The following is a 15,841-nucleotide window of genomic DNA, read 5'->3' on the forward strand; positions in this document are numbered from 1 at the left end:
CTGTTGACAGTTACAATTTCGAGAAAGTAGAGAATTTCGTTTACTTGGGAACCAGCATTAACACCGATAATAATGTCAGCATTGAAATCCAACGTAGAATCACTCTTGCCAACAAGTGCTACTTTGGACTGAGTAGGCAATTCAGGAGTAAAGTCCTCTCTCGACGTACGAAAACCGCGCTCTATAAGTCACTCATCATGCCCGTGCTGGTATATGGCGCAGAAGCATGGACAATGACAACATCCGATGAGGAGGCTCTTGGGGTGTTTGAGAGAAAGATTTTGCGGAAGATTTACGGTCCTTTACGCGTTGGCGACGGCGAGTACCGCAGACGATGGAACGATGAGCTGTATGAGCTTTACAACGATATGGACATAGTGCAGCGAATTAAAATACAGCGGCTCCGCTGGCTTGGCCATGTCGTTCGAATGGACACCGACGCTCCAGCTCTGAAAGTATTCAACTCGGAACCCGCTGGTGGTAGCAGAGGAAGAGGGAGGCCCCCACTGCGATGGAAAGATCAGGTGGAGAAGGACTTGGCTTTACTTGGCGTTTCCAATTGGCGTCAGTTGGCACAGAGGAGAAACGACTGGCGTGCTTTGCTGAACTCGGCCAAAATCGCTTAGGCGGTTACAGCGCCAAAAAAAGAAAGAAAGAAAAGAATGGAATCGAAGTTTTTGGAATATTCAGGGTATATCGGTTTATCAAAACTTCTAAAATTATATGAGTTTATCAAGTTATCACTAATTATTTATTTATTTATGCCTTATTTATACAATTTATCGAACTATCAGCTTATATCGAGTTATCGAAATTCGCCATTCGATATGGGAATTTATGGAGCTATTGAATTCGAGTTATCGTTATACGTATATCGTAGGGCGCTCAAAGCACTCAAATTTTCCATGTATTTTAATATGGGAAAAATAAATCTTTTCGTAGAAATGGTATAGAATTCTTGAAAGTCAATATTTTTCGATCGGAAAACTCTGGTTCTCTTCCGGAGACTTTCAATAATAATACCCAATTGTTAATTTAACCAGTTTTTAATACTTACGATTTTTTATTGGTCACCCCATTGCCTTTTCCGGTTTTTTTTTGGGGTTTTAGCGGACCTATACATTATAGTTGCAATGGAAAAATGGTTAAATAAACAATTGGGTATTATTATTGATAAAGATAAAAAGAGTTTTCTGGTAGAAAAATATTGATTTTTAACTATTCTATACCATTTCTACGAAAAGTTGTTTTTTCCCCATATAAAATACATGGAAAACTTTGGGTGCTTCTACGGCGACTTCTAAATATTTTTTGATTTCACAATAAAAAATAAGGGTATATTTTTTTCGGTATAGAACAATCCAAGGGATTGAGAGCATAAAAATTCCGACCACCCTAATGTGCATACATTATAGAAACATGTAAATTTCGTTATAAGGAAAAAAGTTTTTATTGACCTTTAAAGAAACTAGCAAAATAGGTACATAAGACTGGTATTATATAGGATAATTATCTTATCAAATCAACACTAATCAATGAGGCGTTTTCGGTGTTATATTGGTATTATTATATCTTTGACAAATGAAGTGATAAGTATTGTCGCAAGAATCATCACCCCATTGCAGAGAGTTCTTAAGCAATTTCACACAATGCTCACCATTTCTGTAATTTTCAGGTTGTCCAAATGCCCAGTTTGAATATCTGAATGAAGGTCCATCATAGTCCCAGCGAAAGTTCCGCAAATCAGCGAAATTGTTGCCGGCTATCCAAAAATCATTGCCCTGGAGATCTGTGGAAAACAAAAACAATCGTGTAGTTATTAATATACGAATATTTATTTGATATTTTTGTATTTCAGTCAGCATCTTACTAAAAAAATTCAAGTAAGTCTGCACTTCAAATTGCTGCATGGGTGTTTCTATACGCAGCAAACTCCAGTTATTTTGGTCGCAAAATGCGTGAGCTGCATGCCAGTTTAACTATAAGGTGCAGAGATTTTTTTTACTTGAAAAAAAATTTGTTTATAATTATTTTGTTCCTATTTACCTTTGCTAATGTAACAATGTAATTATCATTGAGGAGATACGGAGGCGCTGCTCTAACATTTTCCTTGCTAACACCCGTTTGCTCAGCACTGCCTATTAAATCGGAAAAGTCATCATTGATATCGGTTGATGTATCGGTGCTTATTGCATAGGGTGAGTCATCATCGATATCAATCTCCGATGAATATGATTCAGTATTCTGTCCAACTGCAGTTGCAACTATGATAAAGATGAGCACCAACGCGAACACAATTTTTCTTAACACTTTCATTATTGCACAACAATGGAAATCTCTCGTTTTGAAATAGTTCGGTAAGTTGCTGAGCTTTTATAGCAACCGCTAGAGGCATTTACTTATGTAATTAAAAAAAAACTCAGTTATCGCTAAAAATAAATTTTGTCACAATGTAATAACTTCTTATTTTTTATGATACTTGTAAAACTTTTTGTTTCTCAAGAGCTAAACACATTTTAGCTAATTAATTTCTACTTGCATTCCGCGTTCCGAGGCCAATGACTCACTCGAATAGGGAAGTTTTTACCCCGCAAAATTTAGCCATCGATTTCTCGCTTTCACAGCACGGTAAGTTGGTAACTTGCGAAAAAAACAATAAAATTATAATTTTGCAGATTTCATCGCAGACGCAAGCACAGGAAACACGCATGTCAGCGCTTCAGGTAAATCTAGTTAAAAGCGATAATTACTATTAAGGAGAAACAGGACAAAGTCGAGACTAAGGTAAGGGAGTTGGAAGGTCCCAAGGTAAAACTCCACCCTTCGAAGGCACGTTTCCTTTCCAGGTCTTTAAGCTCCAGTTCGATAAAACGTCTAAAGACAATAGGTGGAGCATGGAAGATAAGTCCGCTGCGTTATTTGATGCGTTAAAAGGACCTGCAGCGGAAGTCTTGCAAACTCTTGCCGACCGTGAAAGAGACAACTACGATGCATTGATGGAGGCCGTGGAAAGACGTTATGGTAGCGGGCACAGGAAGCAAATTTACCAGATGGAACTGGGAGTCTCTACAGGAATTCGCCTCCGAGATCGAGAGATTGGCTCGTTTGGCAATTGGAGACGCATCGGGTGAGCACCTCCAAAGGATAAAAATACAGAGGCTCATCGGCGGAAGTCGGAACATGTATGCCAAGTGAGAGGCGTATGCAAATTCAAAGCCAACATTTTCTGAAATAGTCTCATATGTTCAGACACGTGAAACGGCGGGGCTCCTAAGTAGACCAGCCTACAAAGCCCATCGAGTGGAAGTGGAGACACCGGACGAGACAAATAAAATCTTGAAGGAGATAGTCAAGCTGCTGGGCGCGAAAAAATATGGCTCTGGCCAATGTTTTCAATGTGGAAAGCCAGGCCACGTCGCATGCGAACAATTCAGCAGGACGCAAGCGTAAAGCTGATGAAGACGATCCCAGCTCCAGTCAGTCGTTAAACCAAAACGAGCCAGCAGCAAGCGCCGAGTGCTGATAGTGGATACTGGAGCGTCACATTCCATTATTCGCAGGGATTTGGCCACTTTGTATGTGAAGCCACTACCAGGAGAAAAGTTGCGGACTGCAACTGGTAAGCACACTCTAGTGTTAGGAGAAGTACCATTCGAGGTCATAATGGGGGGTGTGGCTTCGTACATCAAGTTTATAGTTGTAGGCATTGTAGATGAAGTCATCATCGGCGTGGCCTTTTTACTTGGCCAAGGCATGAAGATTGACCCGAAGGGAATGATGCTGACATATCGCGACAGGAAAGTGCCACTTAAGGTTGGTTTCGACAACCAGTACTGCAGTCTTAGAGGAAGTGCCACAAGGATGTGGTCATGGTAAGCCAAGCAGTGTTTACGGCAGAGAAAGAGCCACTGAACCAAGTTGCAATGGTGATACACCGGTGGCCGAAAATGGGGGCGGCTGTGAAAGCAATGGGCGCGCTTCGTGTTTCGAATAACCAATTGGGTAATATTATTGGTAATATTATTGGAACTGAAGAGAAACAGAGTTTTCCGATTGGAAAATATTGATTTTCAAGAATACTCTACAATTTCTACCAAAAGTTGTTTTTCCCCATATAAAATACATGGAAAACTTTAAGCGTTTTTTTTGATTTCAAAATAAAAAATAGGAGTATATTTTTTCGGTATAAAAGAATCCTTGGAGGTAAGAGTAATAAATTCCGACCTTACTTTTTCACATGCGTTTTTGAGCCAACCTAATGTGTGTAGATGTTAACTAGTTGCAATATTTTTCATTAAGACCACGTTTTGAAGCTTTGCAGTCATAACTGTCATCAATACTAATTAAAATAGTCATTTTATTGGAGACGATTCCGTAGTGATTATCGTAGTGACTATTACTGCTGAGAAGGAAAGCACAACAGATTTTCCAAATCCAACAACAGCGGATAATATCAAAGAAGAAGTAACTGAATATGTTTTAAAAGGAAGGGTACCGAAAGCGCTCTCAGATAAATATATTGTCACCTTGGTTAAGGTGAGACTATTTTGAAAATGAAATTCCCTGGAAAACTTAAAAAAATAATAATAAAAAAAATAATTGCTGTACTCTCACAGTTGAATTGGTATGCAGCCTATGCTTATTGTGAGCAAAATAATTGGCGACTGCTACGGATCGAAACGGCAAAGAAACAATTTGAAGTGGAGAATTATTTGAATTTTTTTAGTAAAACAACAAGAAATTTTTCAAATACTCGTACGAATTTCGGTACACTAATTTGGGTTTTTTTTTTTAATCACAGATCTTCACTACAACGATTATTGGATAGCCGGCAATAATTTCGCTGAACTGAGAAAATTTCGCTGGGACTATGATGGACCTTCGTTTACACATACGAATTGGGCATTTGGACAACCGAATAGATACAGGGGTGGAGAGTATTGTGTGAAATTGCTTAAGAATTCTTTGCAATGGGGTGATGATTACTGCTTTAATAGTTACAACTTTATTTGTGAACGAGAATAATTTGAGATGTTGTAGAATAAAATAGGTAAATCGAATTTTATAAAACTAGTTTTCCTTCATACGAATGTTACTATGAAATTGGGTGGTTATACTTCGAATCAAATATAGACTCATTGTTTTGTCACTTAAAGCGAATTGGAATTGCTTTCGCCGAATTCGACAGACAGATGGTTTTTTTTATAAAAAATAATCTTCCCAGAGATGCACTTGCTATTGCCAGCCGGGAGGCAAAACGACTAGGAAAGTGCGCAGCTCAAACCACTACCAGTAACTAAAAACAACAGGGTGCGGGGTGCTCAAAGTTCCGCAAGCAGCTGATGTCCACTACGGAGAGCTTTTCGCGAATTCCGGCCAGCTGAGAAGGAAGTTCTGAGACGATTCCACCTCCTCTTCCAACCTGCTGCGGCAGTACGGATTAGTGAGGATATTAGGTCGCACCGCATGGGTTCATAAAGGCCAATGTCCAATCAGTACACCTGCAAGAATCGGAGGCTGGCACTTAGGAAACTGGAGAAGCTGTCTTGGCCGCTGGCGGTCAACAACCGGCCAGAACCGACTGTGAGCCCATCTGTCCAGGAGCAGGCTTTAGGTTACCAACAGAACTGCTATGCCCTCCCTGTCCGAGGTGATGACCGCGAGGGTGCCCTGCCTAGCCAATTCATCGCACCTGCAATTTCCAGCGATGTTACTATGTCCTGGAATTCCAATCAGGACTGGACTTGGAAGTATTCCGAGGCAGTTGAGGGAGAGGTCAGGCATCCCCGAGCAGTTTTGATCGTATCATTAGCGACCCCAGCGCTCTGATTACTGCTTGCCTTGGCAGAGTAGATATTTACCCTTCTAGTCAACAAAAGGTGGTACTTTGAGACCGGTAGGTAAATGAAAAATAGAGTCCTCTCTCGACGATGTCTAACAAAGATGATAAGCGCATAAAACTACAACGATTTCGTTGGCTTGGACATGCTGTACGAATGGATGATGACGCTCCGGTGCAAAGATTCTTCGACTCCGCACAAATTGGTGGGCAACGAAAACAAGGGCGCCCACGAACACAATGGAAGAAACAAGTGCAGAAGGGCCTGTCCGCACTTGGGATGAACAACTGGCGCAACTCTGCGAAAGAGAGCGGCAAGTGGCGAAGTTTTTTGTTCTCGGCCCAAAACGACAAACGGTTGGCGGCCTCATTTATAGCAGCCAACCCTCCCTAATAGTCTGACCATAACATCGATTGAAATTTCCGGACAGTAGACACCTCCTCCAACTCTCCCGTCGACTTGAGATACTGTTGACAAACAACGTTAGAGATTAAAGAAATACCTTAGTTCTCAACTTAACCTCAAGTTGGTCTCAAACCTAAATGTTTTTTGGGTATGTGAGGATGATAACAAGGCGAATTCATATAAGATAGTTTTACCGGATCGTTAAATGGAAATAAATGAATAAATTAAAAATTAGCAAAATGAAATTAATGTTTAATTTCTAAACTAATCTACATATGTATGTAACTGAATCGCATAAGGTTTCGCCGTGGCATATACAAATGTTTACATATCAAATATTACGGGTAGATATCTGGTACTCTAGCCTTTTTTTAAGATGTTTCACTTTTATCACGCGTATGCGCCTTTAATTTATTTCATTTTATTTTATTTTGTTTTTTTTTTATTTTTTTGTATTTTGTATTTTATTTTTCGTTACGTATTATTTATTTTATTTTTTTATATAACTTTGTTTTATTTAATTTAATTTCATTTTATTTTATTTTTATTATATCATAATTTTTAGCAAGCAAATCGGCTTGCACGTAAACCCATAAACAGAGAACGTATATAAATTTATATAAATTTATATACGTTCTCTGCCTTAAAGGTTCTCTGGAAAATTATAGACAACGTAAATCTAGAGAGCGTAAACAGATTTACGTTCTCTGTTTATTATAACTTGTGGAATGCAATCCACACACCAGTATTCCAAGATATCACAAACAGATGGCGCGCAGCAGAATTATGCCGATAAAGCAGTGTCAGAATTCCGTTAAAAATTTGAGTATAAGTTAGAGAACGCTGCGTTCTTTTAGGGGTTGTGTTAAGATAAACGTACTTACATACATTCATAGTACATACGTTTATTATTTGGTCTTCTTTTGAAAACTGTGCATTTCATCGCTTACAGATTTAATTTCGTGTGTGTTCAAATACATATGCCTCTGGCATACAAATGTTTGTATGTATGCATGCACATATCTACATATCGACACCTTAAAGGTATCCACACACCTACGCGATTCTGTCGCAACGTATCCGCACCGTTTTTGATGCTACAGACGTTACTGCTTCGAAAACGCCAGTACGCACACATCTGTGCGATTTTATCGCAGTAAAAACTGTCAATTTAAATTTCAAAAAATTTCAACAAAAATTAAAATTCTTTACTACATCAAATATTTTTTGTTTTCTTACGTTAAATTTTGTTTTAATAATGTAAAATCCTTCTATTCACCTTTTTCGTTGTCAAAACGCGGCAGTCTGCGATTTTGGCACGACGAAAAGAAGAACTGTGAATGTTCGAATAAATCGCTGCGGCAAAATCGCATAAGTGTGTGGTTCCTCATTTAAAAATATGATCGGCATTGTTGTAATATTTGTCGGAACAGATTCGCACCGACAGAATCGCACATATGTATGTGTGGATGCCTTAATTCACAAAGGCCCTAACCAACAAAGTTTTTATTTTACAGGAGAAGCAAAAAACAATATGAAATGAGTAGAAAAACAGTTAGAGTTTTTTAAAAAGTGTCACGTAACTCCGTTGTTTTTGGAACTAAGTCTTTAAAATGTTTACTGAAGATGTACTTTCTACTGCTTTCTACTGAAGGTGTAGATTCTACCAAAATCTGTGAAGAAGCTGTTTCGAAAAAAGTGTTGCGTTAGAGCCTTTGTGATATGTAATTATGTATGTGTTACATGTTGTGTTTTATAATAGTCCATTCAATTTTAGTGTAATAAAGTGAGTTGATTTTTAATAATTTTCTTCTGACGGTTTTACGCATTTTGTTTTCCATATAAGGTATGTATTCAGGTAGTATGCTTCATATTTTTTATATGGAAGAGAATGTAAAACTTGTTTTGCGTAACTTACGGTACATGGTAGATCCATCTTACTCGGATCTCAGGTATTTTTCCGGACAAACGTTCCGAAATAGCGGTGATTGCTTAGTTCCCCCGAGTCCTACAAATAAAGTTACATTCCGTACAACTATGTAGTCGCGCAATATTTACTCAAAAGGAGTTGAACACCATGCGACAAATCTTCAGTTGGCCAATTTTTGATCCTAATTTGACTGTACTAAGCACTAGATAACAAATAAAAAAAATAAATATTTGGCGCCTACAACGAACTTTTCTTTCAATTTTTAGCTGTGAGGCACCTATGTACAATTCTACGACGCCTCCGAATGAAAATTGGATTTATGAGAAGTGTTTTCAATGCAGAAATAGACTCGGAGGTTTGCCAATGCCAGCCGAGGGCTGACCGCTATGAGAAACCACTTTTTTTTTTTCAAATTTAAAAGTTGCTCTCACTAGGTGTCGAACCGATGCCACTAAGCCACAGCGGACGTCCTAGATAAAATATATAACTAATAAGAGGTGTGCATCCCGGCTTTAAGATCTATTGTGCCCTCTACTTATCAGAACACCTCGTTCAGTCCTACAATCGTACGAAAGTCTAGAAGAATTTCTGGAGGGAGTGAGTATATCGTTACCTTAATTCACAAAGGCCCTAACCACCACTTTTTTTAACTGCATTTTTCACAGATTTTGGTAGGACTGCGAACCCATTCACCTTATGTTTCACATGTCCGGGAGGTTTCTAATCCAGGCAACATTAGGACCCACTCTGCCTTTGTGCTCTCGAACTTGCCTCTAGTAATTAAATATGACTGTGTTATCCGTATATCCCTGACACCGGATGCGACCTTATCCGTTCACTCCTAAGCTTTGCAGGACATCCTTTGTTGTTTTTAACTGTACCCCACTGTCTCCAATTTCAGTTTCAGCAATTCACATTTGAACCAGATTAGCTACCCCCCATCTGCGGATAGTCGGCTGTACTTTCCTTTTTTTCTAGTGCCCGACAGATCCGTACTTCTGATGTGTTGTCGAAGGCCCACTCTGTATGGAGGAAAGCGCAAGGCACTACTGGATGAAACTAGTTTATTATTTGTCACGCGACCCGCTCAGTCGGGTTGGATGGTCATCCAGTGCGGCTGACTGACCAGGCAAAGACAGTGGAAGTACTTTCTCCGTACTGGGCTCCATACCGACTCCGAATGGCCCCTGCTCTGAAATCGATGTCGGCTCTTGGACATAAGCTTTGCAGTGTACATCGCCTTCAATTTCATTTAAATTTTAATGCCAAATAGCTGTTTGCCATTTTACCAACTACAACAAAAATTGATAAGTTTCGTTACTTGGCGCTTTCGTGAGTTTACAACAACAAAATATACGTAAAACTGCCTACTAACAAAGCAAAGACTGTGGTCTGAAGACCCCTATTTTGTGCATTTCCCTATTACTTATCATATTGCTTCCCCTGAATGTATCAGTTCAAAATTTCGGTAATTTTTTTCGAGATTTTCGAATATCGTGACAAAATAAAAAAAGTTGGGTCTTCCTTTTTTCGGTAAAGAATGTAACAAAATATATATTTCACCCGAAAAAAATATTGAGGTGTAAATATTGTATGGAATGACCCATATGTATCTCTTGAGTACATAAAATAGTACTAACAAAATTTGTATGAAACTATAAAAGTGCTAGTTTGCCAAATAATTCATATTTGGGCTTATCAGATAGTCATTGCTGTTATTTTTAATACCTTTTTTTTATCAAATACACAGGTCAACAATTTAATTTTTTTTTTTTTTTTTGGTTTGAATCGACAACACCAAAGAGATTTGTTTTCTTATGTGTAGCTTTGAAATTAACGGCAGTTTTGATTAACACATTGGTGTGCGTATTTTGAAAAACTTATGGGTACGTTACGAAGTTAAAAGTTGCGAAAACCTACCGAACCTACCCCAAATGCAAAATGTTCGGTCAACTCTTGAGATAGTAGTTGAGATAGTAGTTCAGTGGTGAAAGCAGCAACGGAAAGAAGGGAAAATCACATTGACGACTATTAGTTGTGCCGTCTTAATTGGCGTGATGTTAATATTAAACAAATATATACATATATTTATTGAGACGCAGATTCGGCTGGAAACACCTGACCACATTCAACGAAAGTACCAACACCAAAATTTTGTTCCCTATGTGATATATCATTTTAAGAAATTCTCATTTTGGTTGTTGGTGTTTCCGACAGGGTAGTAGTGTGATGTGGAACGACTTTCCGTCATCCCTTGTGTCTCCAAACCAAATTTGACACGGGATGACGGACAATCGTTCCACATTACATCACATTCTACGAAATCTTCAATGAAATGAGAAGTAAGAGCAATTTCGAAGTACTAGCGTATACAAAGCCAAAACTTTTAGCCAATAAGAATTAAATGGTTTGACTAGGGCTTTAGAACTCTCTAAAGAAACTGCAGAAGTATTGGCTTCTGGTTTAAAAGATAAGGCCTTTTCACTCTTGGTACAAAAGTGGCTTTCTATAGTAGATTCAATCGGAATAAATTTTTTTTTGCTCAGATGTGTAAGACCTTATTCTGTAAATGGTTCTAACAGAATATCTTAAAATTACATAAAATTATGTAGCCCCATTTGCATTTAAAGTAGGAATTTCCGATGGCCCACAAATAGGGATATTCAAATAACGATATGGAACGTGCTGCGTAGACCTCATTTGTTAAAGTTACTAAAAACTTGCTGGAAAATTACAAGTCACGAAACTACTCCGAAATAGTAACTGACATGCTGGCGGTTTTTAAAAGTTTAGGATGTAATATGTCCATTAACAGTACCTACACAGTCATCTTGACCGATTTCCGGAAAATCTTGGATCCCATAGCGAAGAACAGAGGGCGCTATTTCACCAGGACCCAACAATTGGAAGAGAGTTTCCAAGGCCGATGAAATTGACAACTGATGGCTGATTGATGCAACGTGATTGTTCCACTAAACCTAATTCACGAAAGTCGCGAAGAAGAAAGGATTTATATACGTAATATTTGCCATAATAAATGCCGTTTTTTATACAAATTTGTGTTTTATTATACGAGTTAAAATCGGTAAAACAAAACCTAGGAAACAAAAATGTTTTCCATTTATGAAATCAGGATAATATTCTTAGTTAGAAAGGGATTATAGCTACTTGGCAACAAAACCGCTGTTGACCAGTGTTATCAGAGTATCTGATCGTGCAATAGTTTTAGATAGCAGAGAATTGATTTGTTTTTGGAGTGATAGTTTACCATATAATTTACGTTACGGCTTATCAGTTACTAAACGTGACATTTGGATTTTTGACGATTTTCTTTTATAAAACTTTCGAGAACTTACTTTTTCAGATGTTAACAAATAACTAAAATGTCGCAAAGATAGCTAGGTGCAGAACACATGAATATTGCAAATTCATGTTGATATTATTAATATTTTTTTAATATAGAGACTTAAGTACATATTTCCTTAGATTCCTTATCGCAAAGTTATTTTAAAGCACTCAGCATATTATTAATTTCTAGTATTATGATGTAAGCTTGAGAGTGAAATTATTCCTATACATTCTCACTAAGGCATAGGCATACTTATTACAAGGATCTTTTCGACTTAATTATTTTCACGTTCTGCGAAAGCTCGACGAATGGCGGGCTCCCTTAACTAAAGTTTCTTTGAGGAGGCCTAGTCAAATTACTAATGATGCCTTTGTAGGTGGTAACAGCAGAATGTCGCTTTTGGTGAAAGAGGCAAACCTCATTGAAATGTATTCATCAGATAAAAGTACGGCTAATATCTGGTATATGCTCCCCAGCAGATATTTTCAACATCACTTTTGCTCTCACTTCCCCTCGGGCTAGTAAAAGGCTATTGGCGGTCTTGGTTTGTTCTTCAGTAAAGGGCATTCCGAGCCAACATACCTATGTATATATAAAGGTCAGATGGCTGATGGACCGAGTCGGCTGGGGAGTCGCTGAATATGCTTCTGAATACTCCCTTCACAGGACGCAGGTTCGACGTAATGCGAACCACGCGCCAAACTATCTACCAGCCAAGAAGACAATAGTTCCCCGAGGTGTATCAGACTGCTATTCACGATACGTGGGCAGAATATGCTCGGGGGTTTCCTCCACAAGCCTACGAAACCTGCCGCCCGTCTCTACAGAATGCTCCATTTTTTTCAAATGGTACCTAAGCTGGCAGGATCCCGACTGAGAACTCTTTCGGAGTTACACCAGGAAGGAGTAATACATCACTTTGATCGTCTCATTCCCTATGACTTCCGTCAGTGGGCAGCAACCTGAGATTCTACCCAGCTCCTAAGCAGTTCTGCAGTGTATCGTTAAGGTGTACCGCAGAAAGGTTCGGGACCATCCAAACGTATTTGGGCTACATGTTTTGCGAGACAGTTTGCCCTTTCGTTGCCTTCAAACCCTTTTCGTCCGGGAACACATCACAGCGTTACGCTATTGTGGGCTCCCAGGTGGTCCACAAGCCTTGATGTCATTTTAAAAAAGTCTAAGGCCTTTAACACTGCCTTACCACTCGATATAATATTTATTCTGGACCCATTTGTCCTTCTAGAAAGGCACTCAGGAACCCAGACTTCGACTGCGAAGACCTCCGCCTGGAATGTGGTTGGGTATGTGCCCAGTGGCAGAGTTTTCTGCAATCTTGGTCCAAGTACCCATAGTACTCCCGTCGTCCATCTTCAATCAGTCAGAATTATGACCTTGTAGGATTTGTAGAAGGAATGGCTTAAAAACCTCAATATAACCCCGAAGGTCTTCCCATTTTTATTCTAATCGAATTGGGAAGCAGGCCACTTTTTCAATCCGAATAGACAATTGAGGAATGCCTGTAATGACACCAAGGGCATCCGTTGAACAGGTATGCATAGCTCCGGGTTTTACGACCATATTGAAGGACCAAGATATTACCCAAGTTTTACCGCAAAGTACCTGACGGCCATTATAGCCGTGTTGTTAGCATTCGAGTTCCAATTGAGCCTTTTGTTCTGAGTTACCCCTGAATACTTCGACTCTTTTGAGAACTCAATTTAGTTCCATGATAAGGTGTTCTGTAAACAGTTACGATTCGGTGTGATATTTTGCCACATTGCGTGAAAATCAACACTTTAGTATCCTCCCAATAAGCTTACCAAAGAGAAAGTACTCCCACTCTTTAGCCGGCAAGTATCAATGTGGCCTGATAACCAAATGAGTGTAACCGGGAAAATTCCCTTGCCACAAAGCGTACTATTTCGAGCCCCGATGAATTTTACAAGGGGTGCGTTTGGGCAGTTGAATTTGAATATTTGCATACATATTCGGAGGGTATATTTTGTTAAATGAGGGCTCGCCGAAGTGAAATATCATGACAGCATTTGTCTTTGTCTTTATTACGTACCTAATACTAAAAATGGCACTAAACATTTTAACACTATTTAGATTTGCAGTTAATAATTTGAGCAAAAATAAAAAAGCTAAATAATTTTAAGAAAAAGCTATAAAAAAGCTAGACGCCAAACAAAATTATTTCGGCTAAACCCGAATAAAAGATCCAAACCTCACCGAAAAATAACTAAAATGGTAGCACTGCTCCTCCCACGACGATTCCACAGCCGTCAGCCTCAAGACCTATAAATTAGTACTGCAAAACTATCAATGATTTAATAGGGTGGTCCATTAATTGAAAAAAGGGTGCACAACTATTATTTAGATAGTTAAAAACGAATTATGTAAATGTATTATGAAAATACATAAGCGGAAAGTTGTTTTTTCTTAGCTTTTAAATCCGTTCAATATAAAATGTGTAAATAAAATAATATTTGTTACCTTATCTGCTTGACACTTGAACGCCAGTAGTCTAATTTACTTTCCTAAGCAACTTTTTCCTAGTATGCTCGAGGCATCAATACATTTATACATACATATGTGTTCAAAATTAACTACGATAAGGAAACACTTGTTAAATCTTTTATATTTCCTAGAAGAACCCCTGTTTTGGTATGGCTCTAGACTTACTTATTCTCACAGTTACTCTATGATACAAAAATAAAAGGTAGTTTCATTTAATAACAGTCGTTGCTGTTGCCGACCACTTCACTTTTAACAAGTTTATGACATTTCACTAAAATCATGCTAATTAATCTAGCAGCAACATTTTTTTTCTTGAAAAAGAAAGAAATAGAAATTATTTGTAAAGAAATTGTATCAAGATTTTTAACAAGTAAAAGCCTCCCATCGCATTCTGTGTCAATATTTATAAAAAACTACGATTTCCACATGAGTGGAACTTATTTCATTGTCACATGGGTAAGGCTTCCTCAAGTGGGCCCCAAATTTACTAAGATTAGTATTTTTCAATGATAATCAGGCAGCGCCGAGATTTGTAGTAAAGTACACTGTGTAAATTTTGTTGCAAAATTCCAAATAGTATTTTTTTTATCAACAATTGAAAATTTTTGCAGTGTTTTGGAAATTTTTATTTTTCTTTGAAAGTGTCTGAATGAAAATATTTTTTTGGGTGCAGATTTAAAAAACATTAAACTATACAATGAAATTATTTGCGTTAGAAAAATATATTTTTTTTGCTTTTCAATAACTTTTTTATGAAAAATTTAACTTTTAAGCAATTTCTGTGCCTCTTGGACGAAAATTTTTAAAAACAACTTCTGTAATAAACATTTCTGCATTTATCTATGAAAAAATGGATGCATTTCGATATAGGTTGGTGAATTTTTATTTGCCAGCGTGCGCCCCCGAGTCCCGCGGGCATGAAAGATATAAATTTAAAAGCAAAAAGCTTTTGACTGCCGTAGCCGAGTATATTCTATGTGTTGCAGGTTCAAATGCCGGCATATGCAGTATTTAAATGATAGAAACAAATTTTTTAATATACATACACTGCGGGCAAAAAGTATTGGCACAGCTGCTTTTTACAATATTGCATATATTTTTATTATAATATTTTTCCGCCAATTTTTTACAAATATGGGTCATTCTACAACAAAAAACATAAAAATATAATTTCTAAACTTTGTGCAAAATTCGCGAAAATTCAGAAAATTTTCAACTTTTTAATCAGATTTTTTATAATTTTTTTGAGTATAAAAAAAAAATCGAAAATACTTTATATGGAAAAAATGCAAAACACTTTTAACAAAAAAATTCTCAAAAATCTGTGCGATTTTTAACGAACTCCAAACTTGCATTTGTTATACTACAATTTAATGGGCTACAAAACCGCATACCCGAAAAAAATTCGGAAAAATCTGATTAAAAAGTTGAAAATTTGCAGGAAAATTCATTGAATTTCGCGAGTTTGCACAAACTTTAGAAACTATATTTTTATGTTTTTTGTTGTAGAATGAACCGTATTTTTATAAAAAATTAGCGGAAAAATATTACTTAGAATAGAAATTGGTGCATATATTGCGCAAAATTCGCTGTGCCAATACTTCTTTCCGGCAGTGTACATATAAATTTTATAATTTCCGTATGAAATTTCAATTTGTAAACGCTTGTCAATAGCATTTCCAATATTGATAATTTATTAAGAAAAGAGCTTTTGTTTTCGGTGCTAGAATTTTCTTCTTCTTCTTGATAAGTAATAAAAAATTGCCAAATTGTAAAAAAAAAAATTTATTTATC

At 37.5% G+C, this 15,841-nt stretch overlaps 1 protein-coding gene across 1 annotated transcript; it reads right to left on the bottom strand.

Moving 5' to 3' along the window:
* Positions 1-1,532: 1,532 nt before the first annotated feature.
* LOC118741919 (C-type lectin mannose-binding isoform-like) lies at positions 1,533-2,316 on the bottom strand. Its single transcript, XM_036473893.1, has 3 exons — positions 2,047-2,316; positions 1,871-1,979; positions 1,533-1,789 (listed from the first exon to the last, which is right to left on the bottom strand). The coding sequence occupies exons 1-3, from the start codon at positions 2,314-2,316 to the stop codon at positions 1,533-1,535; spliced, it is 636 nt and encodes a 211-aa protein (XP_036329786.1).
* Between the last annotated feature and the right edge of the window lie 13,525 nt (positions 2,317-15,841).

This window comes from Rhagoletis pomonella, unplaced genomic scaffold (genome assembly GCF_013731165.1).
Source record: "Rhagoletis pomonella isolate Grant_MI unplaced genomic scaffold, Rhpom_1.0 Rhpom_scaffold_00006, whole genome shotgun sequence".
Classification (NCBI taxonomy): Eukaryota; Metazoa; Arthropoda; class Insecta; order Diptera; family Tephritidae; genus Rhagoletis; species Rhagoletis pomonella.

Bases quoted from the DNA above. Each gene is read 5' to 3' on its own strand.
- LOC118741919 (XM_036473893.1), bottom strand. From the start codon at position 2,316: ATGAAAGTGTTAAGAAAAATTGTGTTCGCGTTGGTGCTCATCTTTATC. The intron at 1,980-2,046 runs GTAAATAGGAAC...TGCACCTTATAG, and splicing joins ACATTGTTACATTAGCAAAG to TTAAACTGGCATGCAGCTCA. The intron at 1,790-1,870 runs GTAAGATGCTGA...TGTTTTCCACAG, and splicing joins GACTTACTTGAATTTTTTTA to ATCTCCAGGGCAATGATTTT.